A 19701-nucleotide genomic window follows, 5' to 3' on the forward strand; every position below is an offset into this window, starting at 1 on the left:
GTACCTCGTCTCCTATCTTTCAAACTGCACAGAAGCTCTCCTGCGAAACTTGCAGATCTAGCACTCCTGCAAGAAAGGATATCGCTGAGACATGGCTTATGTTTGGAATGTAGGGGGAGGGCGGAGGTTACCTTCAATAAGAAAGATTTCCAACAGTTAGAAATAAAATATTTATTACACACGAAGAAATACTCAAATGATGTTTCCTCTAGTGAAATGTCCAACATAATTAGACCTTGAAATTATCACAAGTCCTCCAAAATACTGAAGTCCTGTTGCTGTTCCTCTGAGTGATGCCTACATAGGGTCCAGAGCTGGTCTACGATGTGTAAGGAGCCTAGGCGACGGACGAACACTGCAGCTTGTGGAGTCGGGATACTGAAGAGATCTGTTCGCGTTAGATCAGGGCTACGGTGTTTAACGGGTCATCGACCAATCGTTATCCACACACGTGATGGGTATAGGTTGGCAGCTGCGGCTTCTGGCGTACCTCGATATAATTCGTACTGACAATCTATACATCTGCTGAGCTACTAGTGTTTCGGGTGCGGCTTATCGAAAAAAAAAAAAAAATGTTCAAATGTTTGAGAAGTCCTAAGGGACCAAACTGCTGAGTCTTCGGTCCCTAGACTTTACTTAAACTAACTTGAACTAACTTAAGCTAAGAACAACACATATTCACCCATGCCCGAGGGAGGACCCGAACCTCCGGCGGTAGGGGCCAGGCAATCCTGATATGGCGCCTCAAATAGCCTTGCCGCTCCTCGCGGCGGCTTGTCGACTGTGGTGCGGTACTCTCTGGAGACGTCAGTACCGTCACCACTGATTAGCCACAGACTGGGGGATATTTCCAGAATGCAGCGCGGTATATGCACATATTAAACTTCCTGGCAGATTAAAACTGTGTGCTGGATCGAGACTCGAACTCGAGATCTTTGCCTTTCGCGGGCATATGCCCTACCGACTGAGCTACCCAAGCACTACTCACGACCCGTCATCGCAGCTTTAGTTCCGCCAGTACCTCGCCTCCTACCCTCCAAACGTCGCAGGCGCTCTCCTGCGAAACTTGCATAACCGGTACTCCTGTAAGAAAGGATATTTCGGAGACACGGCTTAGCATCAGCCTGAGGAATGTGGCCAGAACGAAACTTCCACTCTGCAGCGGTGTGTGCGCTGATACGTACTTGTCATATCAGCACACACTCCGCTGCAGACTGAAAATTTCTTTATGGAGTACATAATATTCTGAGTAGGCACTCTTGTCAGGAAACGTACCGTTTCCCTTCTACGACGGTTTCAGTTCGGATGTTTAACTCGTCCACTTCTGCTTGAGGAAAAGAGTTAGGTGAGACGCTGTGTAGTTATTTGGTAACAATTCTAAACGAAACATAGCGAAAAATTAATTTATTACTGAAGCACATTTGTATTTGTTAACACTTAAACATTTCGTATTTACTTTATCCCAAAACAAAAAATAATACATAATACAGTACGTACGTAACAGTACTGATGCATCACAACATTAGGTGACCGTCTGATGTAGTAACCGTCATTCTGTCTACCCTATAGCATACCAGGACAAATACCCCTTCCCTCAGCAGAAGTAGAAGCGTTATTCATCTTAATTGAAACCGTCATAGAACGTTAACAGTACGTTTCCGGACATGCCTTCACGTTCAAGATATTATATACTCACTCTCCCCTAAATGTCCTAAAAGTCTGTAACGGGAACTTCCGATCACCATCAATCATACAGGCTGTCAAATAAAACACTTTACTAGCACTATTCGCGATTCAGTGAGTACGTCCTCTTATTTTCAGTATTGGGATCATGTACAGATGTGGTTTCATTCTATTTTTATGAAGCCATTGCTTCAAGATGACCTATTCAACATCCACGAGGAGCACCTCACTTAGGATCTTCGGAAGTGGAAGTGTTATATATATTTTTTGTCAATATGTATTACGTATTTCCGTTTTATGTCACGTTCAGCATCCTTGAGTACCTGTTCATTATACATATATGTCTCACCTAAACTTCTCATTAATTATTAGTGTATGGGCCTGTAAATTTTGAAACTTAGGTTCATATTTGTGTGCATAACACTCCGATACGTTGAACATCACTCTCACATTTATGATCTTTTTTCTTTCATGCATGTAAAATTGCGATTCGCAGTCATATCTCTGGAATCACGCTGATGGGAGTACCTGCAGAAGTATACCTATACGGCAGCGTCTACGGATGGGTTTGCTTATCAGTCGTCATTTTCGCACTCATCACCAACTACGTGTTCCTACCTGTTTTCTTCGATTTGCAGCTCACATCAACTTATGAGGTGAATTCCAAAACAACTGTAGTCGTATCAGGATTTAATTTATAATTGGACAAAATGAAAATAGCCATAAATAACCGGATCATACCGTCTGTTGCATTTACCGTCTGTAAATTAAGTCTATGTTATTGTTTAAAGCAACTAGCATAAGCAACATACTTGCTCATTTGCTTTAGAATTCCATAGTACCCATTACCAGTCACAACAAGAACGATATAAAGCGATGATGCAAGTACTTTTTGACAGTGCCTTGGTTAAAAATTATGTTTTGTACCAGTTCAGGGTCACCTAGATTAACGTGGAACATTATCTTAAGCTATTTAATGAATGGATTTACTAATTTATCTTAATGATGTAATCAGGTGCGTCTTTTGTAAAGAATGGAACTGAATATTCGTCAGAGTCTCTTTTTATTGTCGGTTGATTATATGTCTTTGGTGAAAAGATTTTTAAACTGTTAAAATTTTTCATTATCACAGGTACCAGTACACAGCATTTATGAAAGCAGCTACAAGTGATTTAACGATAGAAACTGAGGAGTAAAACATTATTTTATCATGTTATAAACATAACTATACAAAATTAGTAAGTTTCTTAGAAGTAAATTGAATTTCGATTTAAAACGCCTATATCACTAGAATTTCTCAGGACCGCGTTGCCTAGATATGTTCTCTTGGACGTTGACTAAGTAAAGCAACAATTAAATTTTCTCCGCCAAGACCGTGGAATATTCCCGCTTCATGCCCTACAATTCCATGAAGTTGCGAATGGTGGTGGCGCTATAGCTACACGTAGCCCTCAAAATGGTCTCTGTAAAGGAGGTGTGTTCCAAGCAGTGAGCTGTCACTCACAAGGGGAGGCCACGACGTTTGGAACGCGGATTTACTGCAAACTTCGTACACTCGTAGTGCTCCATGATGACAACAAAATGTGTAAGCAGTAGCACGTACTTCTCAAGCGTTATTGAGAAAATCGGAAGACAATTTAGGTCGTCGAATATATATATGTGCGTGGCCATTTTAACCATGAAGCGGCTGCAACCGAGTGGTGCCGGCACGGTAGCTCAGCGTGTTCGGTCAGAGTGTTAGTTATGCTTTATCATAAAAAAACTGAGCGAACGGATCGTCGACAAACTTGATGGGTGTCATTGGACGTCCGCCCTGAACAAGTTCAACGAACAATAAAGAACAATTTTTTTTATTTTTTTTAAGTGTTTGGCGTTCAAGCCGCTGGATCGAGTTGCGTTCGTCAGTTTTCTTTTTTTTATTTTCAACACAGTCATTTTCTTTATTATTTATATTACAACTGATATAATGAGGAAAGTACGTGTAATCGGATGAAATTTTATTAAATTTACAGTGTTATTTGGCAGTATACTAATTTTTATTATCACAAATAATGTAATATTCATAACTATCAACTAGTAAACGACCAAATGCATGAAGTCATAGTAAAAATGTATGCTTGTCCGTGATTTGAGAAATCCCTTATACCTTGAAGGAGCCCGAAACAACTTGTTACCTCCAAGTTTTGACCGGCACATACGGTTCTCAAAAGATGTGCAATTAATCGTCGCTTTCGACATTACGAGTACAAGTTGCAGGATGGTATTTTTCGTAAAAACATGGAAAACATAAAGTTAAACGGCACCAGCTCCATTGAATAAATGCTATGTTTCCGCATAAGCAAGGTCTTTTGACGTTTTCCGTGGAAAAAAAACCCTTGATAACATTTCCAAAAACCTCTCTTTCAGACGATAGTTTGGAAGCAAACCATGCATAACGCAGTATTTCCTTAAACATCGGCGCTGATAATTGGTTATGCAGTATCGAGTGTATTTTAATAGCGTCTTACAATATAAAGTTTCGTATTGTTAGCTGAATTTGTTCAGGGCGGACGTCCGATGGCACCCGTTCAGTTTGTTCGTTGACCTGTTCGCTGTTTTCTTATTCGAAGGGAAGATAACGCTCTGACCGAACACGCTGAGCTACCGTGCCGTCACCACTCGACTGCAGTCGTTTCATAGTTAAAAAAGCTAAGCACAGATATATATACGACGACCGAAATTATCTTGCGATTTCCTCATTAACGCTTGAGAAGTACGCGCTACTGCTTACACATATTGTTTTCCTCATGGAGTACTACGACTGTACGAAGTTTACAGTAAATCCGCGTTCCAAACGTCGTGGCCTCCTCTTGTGAATTTCTTTTGGCGGAAAACAAGAGCATCGCAGATATTCATAGGCGCTTGCAGAATGTCTACGAAGACCTGTCAGTGAACAAAAGCCCTGTGAGTCGTTGGGCGAGGCGTCTGCCATCATTGCAAGGTGGCTCAAACCTGTGCGATCCCCCGCGTGCCGGCCGGGTGCACACAGCTGTGACCCTTGAATTATTTTAAAGTGCGGACACTTTCATTCGAAATGATCGACGGCTCGGAATGAAACACGTCACTACTCTTCTGGACGTCTGTCGGCAGTGCTGACACTCGTCCATCAGTTGGGGACTCAAACGGGTGTGCCCACTGGATTTCTCGACGCCTAACAGAAGAACTTAAAGAGCAACGAGGGACCATCTGGGCGGAATTGCTTGTGCCGTACAAGGCTGATAGTGAAAAGTTTGCGTCGAAATCTTTAGATCCGATGAAACATGGGTTCATCTCTTCTGACAAATCGAAACACGCAAAATCCCCACGATTGGCGGTCTTTTACACAAGCACGAAATTTAGAGTCGAATTCAAAGCGAGATCCTTATAACAGTTCCCACAAGGAAACTTTGTCACGAAACCTGGCAGATAATCCAAAGAGATTCTGGTCGTATGTGAAGTATGTTAGCGGCTAAAAACAATCAATGCCTTCTCTGCGCGATAGCAATTGAGATACTATCGAAGACAGTGATACCAAAGCAGAGTTACTAAACACAGCCTTTTGAAATGCCTTCACAAAAGAAGACGAAGTAAACAGCTGCCAACATAAGCAACGCAGAAGTAAATATCCTCGGAGTAGTGAAGCAACTTAAATCACTTAATAAAAGCAAGTCTTCTGGTCCAGACTGTATAACAATTATGTTCTTTTCGGAGTATGCTGATGTATTAGCTCCATACTTAAGAATCATATACAACCGTTCGCTCAACCAAAGATCCGTACCCAAAGACTGGAAAGTTGCACAGGTCACACCATTATTCAAGAAAGGTTGTAAGAGTAATCCTCTAAATTACAGGCTCATATCATTAACGTCGATATGCAGCAGGATTTTGGAACATATATTGTGTTCGAAAATTATGAATCACCTCTATGAAAACGGTCTGTTAACACACAATCAACATGGATTTAGAAAACATCGTCCTCGTGGAACACAACTATCTCTTTACTAGCATGAAGTTATCAGTGCTACTGATAAGGGATTTCAAATTGATTACGTGTTTCTGGATTTCTCGAAGGCTTTTGACAACTTACGACACAAGCGGCTTTTAGTGAAATTCCGTGCTTATAGAATATCGTATCAGTTACGTGACTGGATTCGTAATTTCCTGTCACAGAAATCACAGTTCATAGTAATTGACGGAAAGTGCTCGAGTAAAACGGAAGTGATTTCTGGCGTTCTCAGAGGTGGTTTTATAGGCCCTTTGCTGTTTTTTATCTACATAAATGATATGGGAGACAATCTGAGCAGCCATGTTAGGTTGTTTGCAGATGACGCAGTCGTTTATCGACTAATCGTCAGAGGATCAAAACAAATTGCAAAACGATTTAGAAAAGATACCTGAATGGTAAGAAAATTGGCAGTTGAGCCTAAATAACGAAAGGTGTGAGGTCATCCACATGGGTGTTGAAAGAGATCCGTTAAACTTCGGTTACACTATAAATCAGTCAAATCTAAAGGCCGTAAATTCAACTAAATACCTAGCAATTAGAATTATGAATAACTTAAATGGGAAGGAACACATAGAAAATGTTGTGGGAAGGCTAACCAAAGACTGCGTTTTATTGGCAAGACACCTAGAAAATGTAACAGATCTACTAACAAGGGAACCTCCCCATCGCACCCCCCTCAGATTTAGTTATAAGTTGGCACAGTGGATAGGCCTTGAAAAACTGAACACGGATCAATCGAGAAAACAGAAGGAAGTTGTGTGGGACTATGAAAAAAATTAATAAAATATACAAACTGAGTAGTCCATGCGCAACATAGGCAACATCAAGGAGATTCTGAGCTCAGGAGTGCCGTGGTCCCGTGGTTAGCTTGAGTAGGTGCGGAACGAGAAATCCTTGGTTCAAGTCTTCCTTCTACTGAAAATTTTACTTTCCTTATTTTCGCTAAGTTATGATCTGTCCGTTCGTTCATTGACGTCTCTGTTCACTGTAATAAGTTTAGTGTCTGTGTTTTGCGACCGCACCGCAAAACCGTGCGATTAGTAGACGAAAGGATGTGCCTCTCCAATGGGAACCGAAAACGTTTGATCGCAAAGTCATAGGTCAACCGATTCCTCCACAGGAAAACACGTCGGATATGTTCTATATGACACTGGTGACGGCATGTGCGTCACATGACAGGAATATGTTGTCGGCCCACCTAACTTGTTCACTTAGCGAATGGGTAAAAAGATTCTTTTACCTTGCCCGATTTAGGTTTTCTTGTGGATGTGATAATCACTCAAAATAAAGTGATGAAAACGTAAGAGTTTGTCATATAAACTGAAAATAAAAAAATAAACTTTTCACTCGAGGGAAGACTTGAACCTAGAACCCCTCGTTCCGTAGCTGCTCTCACTAACCACGGGACCATGGCGCTCCTTGACTCCCATTGTTCTTGATGTTGCCAATCTTCGAATAGACTACTCAGTTTGTATATTTTACTAATTTTTTTCATAGTTCCACACAACTTCTTCCTGTTTTCTCGATTGATCTGTGTTCAGTTTTTCAAGGCCTATCCACTGTGCCAACTTATAACTAAATCTGAGAGGGGTGCGATGGGGAGGTTCCCTTGTAAGGAGACTGGCTACACTACGCTTGTCCGTCCTCTTTTAGAATACTGCTGCGTGGTGTGGGATCCTTACCAGATAGGGCTGACGGAGTACATCAAAAAAGTTCAAAGAAGGGCAGCACGTTTTGTATTATCGCGAAATATGGGAGATAGTGTCACAGAAATGATACAGGATTTGGGCTGGACATGAATAAAAGAAAGGTGTTATTCGATGCGACGGAATCTTCTCACGATATTCCAATCATCAACTTTCTCCTCCGAATGCGAAAGTATTTTGTTGACACCGACCTACATAGGGAGAAACGATCACCACGATAAAAAAGGGGAAATCAGAACTCGCACGGAAAGATATAGGTGTTCGTTCTTTCCGCACGCTTAAGAGAATGGAATAATAGAGAATTGTGAAGGTTCGATAAATGTGATTTGCAAAGTGTCTATGTAGATGTAGATGAATCGCAAACAAACTGCAATCGATGAAGTGGTGCAACACAACCCCTCCACCGAAGAACAAAAAAGCGCCCTCAGCCGTGAAGTCGTGGTGATGGTCCTCTGGGACACTGAAGGGGTTATTCTCTTTGATGTCCCCCCTCATGGTGCAACGACCGAGTCTGAAGTGTATTGTGCTACCATCAGGAAATTTAAGAAACAGCTTCAGCGTGTTCGTCGCCACAAAACTCCAAACGGACTTCTCCTTCTCCGTGAGAACGCAAGGCTTTACACAACTCTGCTCACCCGACCGACTCTCACATATCTTCATTTGGCCGTTGTTCCTTACCCACCCTACAGCCAGGAGCTCGCACATTCCGTTTGATTGGCTCAATGAAGGCAACACCCCGCGTGAAGCAGTACGTGAATGATGGGGAGGTTATGGATGCAGCAAGAAGTTAGCTCCGACGTCGACCAGTACAGAGGTACCACTGCGAACATACGAGTCCTCACAATATGGCGACATGGAGGCCATCACAATGAACAGAGAGTATGTTGATAAATAGTGTTTTGTAGCAAAAAGAGTAGGGAATAATATGGTGTACTGGAATCCTTAAGAAAGCCAACTTGCTTACAGAAAAAATATCAATGGCATTACTTATCGAACGCCCCTTGGACTTTCGAAACGCAGCTACCTAATTCACTGGTGCCCTCCGAGGGTCTTAACATCGCTTGTCATAAGCCAGTTCTCTAAGTAGTGCCAGAGTGATGTCATAACTCTAAACCAGAAACGCAACACGTAAGCAGTTATACACGAGTATACATAAAAGGTGTGGATATACTTTACAGACACATGGAAATACTTTCCGTTTTTGAAGTTGACCCTTCATCAGCACAAATAAAAAATTAAAAAAATAAAATAAAAAATTAGAAGGTCACAACACGTGAATCAGCAATAACCCCCGACACAAGTGGAACAAATGTTGAAAGGAAAGAAATTGAAAGTAGAAGAATAATAACAGCAAACGGTTGCAAGAGCAAGGCCGACTTACAAAGTGTGCTTTTGTTGCAGTACTTGGAGCGCCGCTTCAGCCGTACCATTCGGTTATTTGCATCTGGATTCTTCACGCTCAATCTGGTGCTTCACATGCCTTTGTTCGTGTACATGCCTGCCATCGCACTAAGCCAAGGTTGGTTTTAACACTGAAGCTAACGACAATGTTTAGTAGTAAAACATCGATCTACGATGCCTTAAACACGTACGGCAACAGTTTATTTTAGAAAATCTTATCATAAAGCAGCTCCCTAAAGTATGTTGTAACGTCTGAGATATATTATGTTGCTCGTCAGCCTAGTTTGTTGTTGTATGAATAAAACACCTTACTAAACGGCACAGTGAAATCACTTGTTAGTATTGTATGCATACTGCGTGCATTCCAGACTAGACAGTAGTAGAACTGTCCGCTGCCACCGCCATATTAATCGAATCTTGTTCTTTCACAGTGTCTGGGATCAGTGTCCACTGGATCACCCCTCTGGTTTGCATCGTCTGCATTTTCTACACTATGCTGGTAAGTGAGTAACGCACGGTGACGTTAAGCCTTATACATTAGTAGTAAAACCTGACATTGTGATGGAGAAGTCGGCGGTCGTAGTGTAAATTATTAAAAAATTTAATGTAAAATCTTTTTATGTATAGACCGCAATTTTTAGTAAATAATTACAGCACGATCACTAGTTTCTGTTGTTTTCTATAACCATCTTGAGGTCGTTGAAACTGTAAAAAACGGTGCACAAGCAATGGGAAACTTCACCAGTAACCTTAGTCTTGCAGTGAAATGCATTTGTATTGTACGCCAGCAAGATTATGGCAAAATGTAGTTGAAAATGTCATCATCAGCGAACCAGTTTGTATACCATAATCTCGCAAGATAACGGGAATAAAGAAGGAACATTGCCAGTTAAATTGGTAAAACTTGCATCACCTGCCAGCAATTTTCAATCATGTAACGGTAAAAAATTTTCAAGCCTGGCTTACAAACGAATGCTCCAGCGTGGTGTATAAAATAGTTAGCTATATAAAATGTACACAAATCGAGGATTAAAAAGAAAATGCCACAAATCCAACCTGCCTGACCAGGCACTTCAAAAGTAAGTTGTAGAAAGCATTCGAAACTAATCACTGATAACTGCGGTCTAGGCATAAAAACTTTTTACATTAAAATATTCATTTTTATTTAAAAAAAATAAATATTAATAGTGAATCGGCAGTTATCATGTTTCACTTATTTTCAAAACGAATTTCGGGGATCGTGGAACTTTGTTCAAGAGTGTGAATTAGTAGGTCTACACTCTGATATCTATTTGTTTGCATCCTGTACAAATTTATAACATAAACGAAGAATTTAAAAATAATCCAGTAACGCCTTTCATTAATCTTTCATGAACAAGAAACAAATTATTGGAAGCGTAACAAGTAATTTCTGACCTGAGCATTGCAATGCAATATAGGATGGTAAGTATAAATCGAAAAGTCGTTATCTACGCCTATGGCGTATTATTAGGTCTCGAAATTTATACTGCAGTCAGATATAAAATTTCTGCAAATATTTTGAGAAATGAGGGTCACAGATGAAATGGAATTCGGACTACAAACTGTGTCTAACATTATCACCATGAAATTAAAACACTATACAATTAGCGCTATTGGTATCTTGAGAGTCATGGATGAGTAGCTCTTATAGCGTGTAAGTAATCAACGTCTTGTTAAATTGGGGAACCTACTTTAGTGTAACCGATTGTAATTCGTTTCAAACACTACCAAACAGTTTGTGCACTACTTCAGTTTCGCAAAGCGAGATTCAATTGGCAACATTATACTAGCCTCAACGGATCTTGCCTTCATCGTACGACATTTGATCGTTTCAGATGATATACGGCATTGTAGTACGGGTATGTTATGCACGTTACAGATTTAGTCTATTCTCCATAACTTTTTACATTTATATCGCCAGTGCTGAACTACATTCCAAGTGGAACACATGTAGCGATAATTTGGAAAGCAAAAATTGGCCCCTTAGTCCTAGAAGCTTCGAATTTTATGTACGAAACAACTCTGAAAAGTGAGCTAAAAGCGTTGTTTACAAACAGCAAGTTTTATCGTGTTATGACAAGTTTGCTACAATTTTAGTATTACCACAATTTCAATTAATATGTTAGCCATATACGAGCAGCAGTGGTTGCTGTATAGTATCTGAATGTCTGAGAAAATGTCTGAGAAAGATCTCTGATTCAAAACTTAGTAACTTATCTTTCTTCCCTTGCTTAAACTTTTTCATGAGTCATCAGTCCTCTGACTGGCTTTTAGCCCGCCACTGATAGCTTTCCTACCCCAAGCTCTTCTTCTCGGAGTAACACTTACAACGTACGTTCTGAGTTGTTTGCCAGTTTCTCTCTTCATCTACAGTATTGTGCCCTACAGTGCCATGGAAGCTATTCCCTTATATCTTAATAGATGTCGAATCATCCTGTACCTTTTTCTTGTCAATGTTTTCCACATGTTTCTTTCATCACCGATCCTGTGGAGAACCTCTACACACTTCTTACCTTTCTTGGTCCAAATAATTTTCAACATTCTTCTGTAGCACCACATTTTAATCACTTCGATTTTCTTATGTTCCTGTTTTCCCACAGCCAATGCGATTAAAAAAGGTGCAATATTAAAACAGTTTCACGATTCTGCCACTGGAGAGCAAATAAATAAGTACCGATTATGGAACGTTATGAAGAAAGATGTAGAATATTACATCCGGAAATGGAAAGTTGTCAAAAGAATAAGTTCACTAGGAAACACATGAGCTTGACTCTAGCGATCGTGGAGTCACCTGACTACACTTTCGAATGACGTGACGTTGACATAGTAGGTCCATTAAGCCACATGGACATGGAGAATAAGTACGTCTTACGTTTCAGGATGAGCTGACGAAGTTTGCGGTAACTGGACCCATTGAAAAGCAAAATGCCGATGCAATAGGAAGGATGCTAGTTGAGAACATTGTACTGAGATACGGAATACTTCAGTATTTTGACATGAAAAGTAATTTCATGAGTGAGACTATGAAAAGAGTATGTAAACTACTGCTTATCGAGAAGATACAGACAACAAGTTACCACCCTCAAACAAACGGAGCGTCAAAGAGGTCACATCGAACATTAACGAGGATGCTGCTACACTATGTAAATAGAGCACAGACATATTGGGACAGTTGGGATCCAGCCGCGGATTTTTTTATACAATACAACACCGGATTACATGGTAGGTTGTACGCCACATGAACAGACCTTTGGAAGAACGGGTAACATTGCAAGGGACACTACATAAAGATTCGGCTGGAGTGAGATATAATTTTGATGATTATATGAAAGTGCTAAAGGAGTGCATGGAAGAGATGAACTGATGTGCAAGAACATAGAATTCGCAATGTAAGATAAAAAATAAGTAGTGTTACGATAAGACCCTGAATCGTAGGGATTCCGTTGTGGGGATAACGTTCTATTTTTGATGAGAGCGTACGACGACGCAAATCACGTAAGTTAGATACGCAGTAGCGAGATCCATACACAGTAGAATGAACATAGGCGCCTAATGTAGTAGTCTGTCTGAAACGAAATAAATATCTCACAGTTCAAGCAAAGATATCGAATGACTCTTCTAACCCCAGATATCAGCGTCGTACTCCTTCGTCGGTGTTATCCTACCACTCATTGGGGTTGAGCACACCACGTAAGAGCCATACAAGCAAGTGGCTACGCTCCAGTCGTCATCTTGACTATTTTATGACAATAGGGGTCAAGTGAAAACTTACAGTGTGACGTGGAAAAATGTGAATTTTTTAATTTAGAGCAACTGAGAGAGAAATTTGACGGCACTGAAGCCCTCGAGAGACGAGCAATCGGATACTGTGAATTCAGGTTGGCATTGTTGAATATAACTGCAACAGAGTCTAACAGTGCTGTACTTACATTAAAATGGCATCTAGGAAAAACAGAAAAGGCACTCGGTATGACTGGGCTTTTGGCATGGCATGAAACCCATATAAAGAAATGAGAGCTCTTTAACTTCCTGGGGGAGGTCAGTAACATTTTGTTCTGCACACTAGATGAAGAAGACGCCTCAATGCATGTGCGAACATTACGGAAGGCGGACTACTCGCTATTGAGAGGAATGTCGTTACACGTATTGCCAAATGCATTGAGGTTGACGAACATAAATTCGATCATTTATTGCGTTAATGTGTTATTTACAGGTAATCACGCTGTAACAGCATACGTTCTCAGAAATGATAAGTTCACAAAGGTACATGTATCACATTGGAATAACCGAAATAAAATGTTCAAACGTACCTACGTTCTGTATTTTAATTTTAAAAACCTACCTGTTACCAGTTGTTCGTCTAAAATTGTGAGCCTTATGTTTGTGACTATTACAGTGACATCTATCACAAAGCGAAAAAAGTGGTTCGTCTAAAACATTCGTATTTCTTTACGTACTACATGAATATGTAATAAAATGGGGGTTCCTATTTAAAAAAAAACGCAGTTGATATCCGTTGGATCTAAGGCAGCGCCATCTAGCGGGACAACCATAGCGCCATCTGCTTTCCCCTTCAAGCTAGACGAGTTTCGTTCTTTGTAGATTGTTCTTTTGATGTTTATTTCGTGAGATATTGGGCCCAGTCACTATCAACGGACCAACCTATAGACACTTTGATAACTTCTTAAGTTTTAAGACGGACAAACACTGAAGAATGACAACAATGGTAGAAAGTGTGGAAAACTAGTGTGAAGTGTTTTCTCTTTCAAGTACTAAAATTGACTATGCTCTGAAGGGCACATCATTGTATCAAGTGTAATTCATTGCAATGTGGATTGTAAAATAGTATCTATACCCATCCTGCCAGAGAGAGAATTGGTAGGATAATATGAAATGTCTAATATTGTAACATAAAATGTGTCTTTTATCCCAGGTATTAAAGTATGTAACAATGATAATAAGTAAGAAATGTAAAAAAGTAAATGTTTCTCCTATAGGAAAAGACTGATTTACATGTATTTCCGTTGTGAACAGTTGTAAGCAATTATGTCTGTCTTCCAAACATTAATGCAAAGCAAATGCGTATTTGGTCCCATTAATGAAATAAAATTTGTGAAAAACCTTGTATAAAAATTTATAGTCGCGGCGGACAGCGCCTATACCTTTTTTGTCTGAGGAGGGGAGGTGTCGCCGGCCGGAGTGGCAGGGTGGTAGGCGCTACAGTCTGGAACCGCGCGACCGCTACGGTCGCAGGTTCGAATCCTGCCTCGGGGATGGATTTGTGTGATGTCCTTAGGTTAATTAGGTTTAAGTAGTTCTAAGTTCTAGGGGACTGATGACCTCAGAAATTAAGTCCCATAGTGCTCAGAGCCTTTTGAACCACTTTGAGGAGGGTCCCGTATTAAAGAAATGTAACGCCTGAAAGGCAACAGAATAGTAGCTAGAAGAATAATTTGTGGAGAAAGTACTCGTAGTACATAGGAAACGGCACAGTAACGGCGTTAGTTTGGAAGTTGGCCGGAAATGTTACGTAGGCTCATAAAGTATCACATGAGATCACGTGGAGAGCTGGAAGCTGCGGCAGTGCGTTGGGGTGACTATTTTTGGGCAGCATGGCCTATAGCACTGTATAAAGGCCAGTACAGACAGCAGTCCAAGCGGGACGTCTTTGTAGGACAGGGGCGGGGCCTTGTAGTATTCGCTCTGGCTCTGCCCGCGCTCATCCTCAGCTGCACCTCCCTCCATGGAAGTTTGTAACCAGGAGTGGTGTACTTTCATTCAATCCATTATCCAATTCATGCTATAGTCATTCAAGTCTTGACTTCGTTCAATTATTTCCTGCCCGAGTTCGATAACTCTTTCAGACTTCTAGCTAGCCATTTCCGAGTTAGCTGACTGGATGGACTTTCACCAGTCTCACTATGTGTCTAGCCCGCTTGCTGGACGCGACAGTACGCATATGCTCCCAAAAGACCCTCTCACCATTACAATCAACAAAGAAAGCCACAACTCAATGGTGACGAACTGGTGAGGAAGGGGAAGGAATAAGGATGCAGCTGTGAGCCAACAGAACATGAGACATTATTGAGACTGGATAGGGTTGGCAGTGGTGTGGGTGGCAAGAAAGGGGAGGAATTGTGGGAGTGGTGCTAGTCTGCAGAAGTGGGTGGCCAAGTTGGCAGGGTGAGGTGAACCAAAATTCACAATGTTATTGGGCTCAGATTCGTACTATCTGACAAATATAAATAAACTTTCTGTAGAGCCCATGTTACAAAACTTTTTGAAGTGCTAATAAAATATGTGTACCCCTATCTATAACATGCATTGTAAAACTGATTAGGTACGTGCTGCATTAAGATGTATACCACAATTAGCATGCAGGTTAAGAAAATCGTAAAATCCCAAAATAAATAAACGTACAGTATAAAGTATACTCTGAAGTATAAAACAATAGTTGTCCACTTACTAACAGCATGTTTAAGTAACTGATATAATTAGAGTTTCCTTGACATTTTTGAGTTTCATCTTTATGTACATAAAAGACAGAAGCTGAAGAAATGAATTAAAATTTGTCATGGCGCACCTGCCTAGTAAGCAAGGAGATCCAGGTTCATGTTCTGGCCATGGCACAAATTTTAGTTCATTCCTTCAGCTTCTACCATTACTTTAGTAACCATCATAAGTATGCAAGATAATGAAATGTTTATAAAAGTGTTGTAGAAAATAGTCGTATTTGAAAAACACATTTAAGTAACCCCTAGAAGTATGCCAACATCTACATCTGCAACTACTAAACATGATAGGTAGTAAACCACAAATGAAATACAAAACGTGTTAGATGATAAGCAACTGGTGTAAGCAGATGTGAATGAGTGTTGTGACGGGGGAGGGGTGGTGTTGAAGGTGGCAAGATAAATAACGCAACTAAGAATAATGGGAAGCAATTTAACATTTAGTATAGTACAACGTATACCAACATGTGTAATGCTTACGATTATTCTCACGTAAAAATAGAAATAAATTAAAGTTTGGTATAAAGCAGTCACTGGTTAGTTATTCTAAAAACAGTATACAGAAAACTCAGTGCTTGAGACAGCGAAGTATTCTTTAGACTGGTATCACACAAAAATGTGATGTGTACTGGAATAATTACAGATTACTTTCTATTGCTCTTACATAATGTCTATAACATCAGAGCTAAAGTATGTATAGGAACTGAAAAAGAACTTATTAAAAGTAAATGAAATAAAAAAGATTGTTTTTAAAGGGTGTTGCGGGAAAGGATGGACAGGGGTACACAGAAATAAAACAAAGGAGTAGTAAATAGGGTTGTGGTATAAGTTGCATGGTGGGAGTGGGAGATGCGTTTTCTCAAGCAATTTTACAATGCATGTTATGGACAGGGTTACACATATTTTATTATTACTTCAATAAGTTTTACTTATATTGTCAGATAATATGGATCTGAGTCCAATAACCTTCTGAATTTTGGTTTTCCCACTACAGCCTTTTGGGCACCCACTTCTTCAAACACGCCTACCCACAAAATTGCCCCCCTCCCCCCACCCAATCCTTGCTACCCACACCAGTTTCAATTCTACATCTGAATAATGTCTTATGTTCTATTGGCTCTACAGCTGCATGTCCCCACCATCAGTTAACCTTTGCATTGTGGCTTTCGTGGTTGACTGTGATGGTGCGAGGAACTTTTGGGAGCATTTGGGTATTGCCATTGCAATTTTTATCGATATATATTACTACTCGACTATACAGTACACCATGTTTTACACAATTAACTTATTTCAACGTAGAAACTCCATGTTTGTTACAAATGTACATTATGTGATCAAAAGTATGCGGACACTCCCAAAAACATACATTTTTGATATTGGGTGCATTGTGCTGCCACCTACTGCCAGGTACTCCATATTAGCGACCTCAATACTCGTTAGACAACGTGAGAGGGAGCAGAATGGGGCGCTCCACGGAACTCACGGACTTCGAACGTAATCAGATGATTTGGAGCCACTTGCGTCATACGTCTGTGTGCGAGATTTCCACACTCCTAAACATCCCTAGGTCCACTGTTACCGATGTGATAGTGAAGTGGAAACGTAAACGAACACGTACAGCACTAAAGCGTAAAGGCCGACCTCGTTTCTTGACTGACAGAGACAGACAGTTGAAGAGGGTCGTAATGTGTTATAGGCAGACATCTGTGCAGACCCTCACACAGGAATTACAAACTGCATCTGGATCCATGCAAGTACTATGACAGTTACGCGGAAGGTGAGAAAACTTGGATTTCAAGGTCGAGCAGCTGCTCATAAACCACACCTCACCCCGGTAAATGCCAAACGACGCCTCGCTCGGTGTAAGGAGCGTAAACATTGGACGATTGAACTGTGGAAACACGTTGTGTGGTGTGACGAATCACGGTACACAATGTGGCGATCCGATGGCAGAGTGTGGGTACGGTGAAGCCCGGTGAACGTCATCTACCAACGTGTGTAGTGGCAACAGTAAAATTCGGAGGCGGTGGTGTTATGGTGTGGTCGTGTTTTTCATGGAGGGGGCTTGCACCCCTTTTAGTTTTGTGTGGCACTATCACAGCACAGGCCTACATTGATGTTTTAAGTACCTTCTTGATTCCCAGTGCTAAAGAGCAATTCGAGGATGGGGATTGCATCTTTCAACACGATCGAGCACCTGTTCCTAATGCACGGCCTGTGGCGGAGTGGGTACAAGACAAAAACGTGCCTGTAATGGACTATCCTGCACAAGGTCCTGACCTGAATCGTATAGAACGTCTTTTGGTTGGTTTGGAACGCCGACTTCGTGCCAGGCGTCACCGACCGATCCTGATACCTCTCCTCAGTGCAGCACTCCGTGAAGAATGGACTGCCAATCCTCAACAAACCTTCCAGCACTTGATTGAACGTACACCTGCGAGAGTGGAAGCTGTCATCAAGGCTAAGAATGGGCCAACACGATACTGAATTCCAGCATTACCGATGGAAGGCGCCACGAACTTGTAAGTCATTTTCAGCCAAGTGTCCCAGATACTTTTGATCACATAGTGTATTACGATAAGACACTTCACGATGTTCACATGTGAACTTCAATAACGCATTCCATGTCATACACTCTAAATACTGTTACGTACCGATGTATAAAAAAAATGTGTGAGAAGTCTTATGGGACTGAACTGCTAAGGTCATCAGTCCCTAAGCTTACACACTACTTAACCTAAACTAAGGACAAACACACACACCCATGCCCGAGGGAGGACTCGAACCTCCGCCGGGACCAGCCGCACAGTCCATGACTGCAGAGCCCCAGACCGCTCGGATAATCCCGCGCGGCCCGATGTATACAAAGATTGTGTATTTTTCACACAAACTGAATAGTTCAGCTACCTTGTTCCTAACACAGCGCCGATTGCTTTGTGCGTGTTGTCTCTCAGGCGATTTTTGTAAGATCGTTTCATGTACGTCCATTCGAGCTGTCGTTCAGACAAGTTACAGTTGCACGTACCTCGTTACTGGTTAGCGTTTTCATATAACAGCTGCAGCATAGGATACAGAAATGGAAGTCTGCAATTTGTTTAGGCGTTTTAGATATGTTCTCACTTTTGATAATGACTGTATATTCATATACGCTTTTCTTACAAACACTTGTATTTCATACCTCTCTGTCGTCCTTTGACATATAAGAAATGTAAAGAATGATGGTATTTTTATACTATATTCAGAGTTGCCCTGTTTCTTGCTTTTGTGATTTACACTTGTATTGTTTATTCAGTTTTTCTGCTTCAAAATGGGACAACACGGAAATCTGGATTGTATAGTAATAAAATAAAAATTATTGCACTCAAATGGTGGCAGTATCATCCGAAAATCTACTAAAATAAAAATTATCAATACTCTGAACTAGTTTGAGATACCTAAAGTGCTTGAGCGTTCTTAAATCAGCTGGTTACGAGAAATACATGAGAATATGAAGTGTGCTTCATCCAGATGTGAATAACTGTACATATCTTTGGTACACTTACCGCTCCAATCACTGTGGCTTTGTTTACATTCTTATTTAACATTCTCTTGAGGTTCATTATCTCACCCCTCTCTTCCTCTCCTTCCTCCCCTCCATTTCACATTAAAATTCCTTGTTTCCATTCCATTCCTCATTTCCCACCTCTCTCAATCTCCCTTCTTCTCATCTTCTTTTCTCTCGGTCACTCTTCCCTCTGGCCCTAAAATATTTATTTGTTAAACCAACTGTTTTCTTATGCTGCGGTTATCTCTAATCACAGAGCATTTAATTTGCTTGCTTTTTTCTCTTTATTGTAATTTCATTCCCCTGCACCACACAGGCAGTGGGAAGTGGGCAGCGGGCTGGCAGCGTCACAGTCCACCGCTCTTCAGCCAAACAACTTTATAAAATACAGAAAGGGGGATTCTTACATAAAAAGGGGGATAAAAATGGAGACATAAAAGCACTGGAAATGGAGACAATGGGAGTTAAATTGCACACTATGATGGGGAGATGCACTGAGCGACAGTTAAAAAGTCGACAAAGTTAAAAGAACGCAGCAGGTGATTTGAAGTGCACATAAAAAACACTGGAGGCAGAAACAACTTAAAAGTCAGCCACAGTATAAAAAGAACATGAACAATCATGGACTATATACAGGTCGAGCACCAATTAAAACCACATCACTAGATGACACTGTATAATGACACCCAACACAACACTAACGTAGCGCACTTGATAATGAATAGGTGGGGGGAGGGGGGTGGAGACAAAGGAGAAGGGAAAAGGAGGCGAGAAGGAGAATAGAGAAAGGGGGATGTGGTGGGAGGTGCA

At 40.9% G+C, this 19701-nt stretch overlaps 1 protein-coding gene across 1 annotated transcript in view; it reads left to right on the forward strand.

The window, feature by feature from the left end:
* The window catches only part of LOC126188755 (sodium-coupled monocarboxylate transporter 1-like), a 244087-nt gene that overhangs the window by 17812 nt on the left and 206574 nt on the right, over positions 1-19701 (forward strand). The window contains exons 3-5 of the mRNA XM_049930365.1: positions 2180-2339; positions 8815-8932; positions 9246-9313. Coding sequence (XP_049786322.1) covers positions 2180-2339; positions 8815-8932; positions 9246-9313 — 346 coding nt within the window. The remainder of the gene's footprint in view (positions 1-2179; positions 2340-8814; positions 8933-9245; positions 9314-19701) is intronic.

The sequence above is a fragment of the Schistocerca cancellata genome, chromosome 5 (assembly GCF_023864275.1).
Source record: "Schistocerca cancellata isolate TAMUIC-IGC-003103 chromosome 5, iqSchCanc2.1, whole genome shotgun sequence".
NCBI classification, from domain to species: domain Eukaryota; kingdom Metazoa; phylum Arthropoda; class Insecta; order Orthoptera; family Acrididae; genus Schistocerca; species Schistocerca cancellata.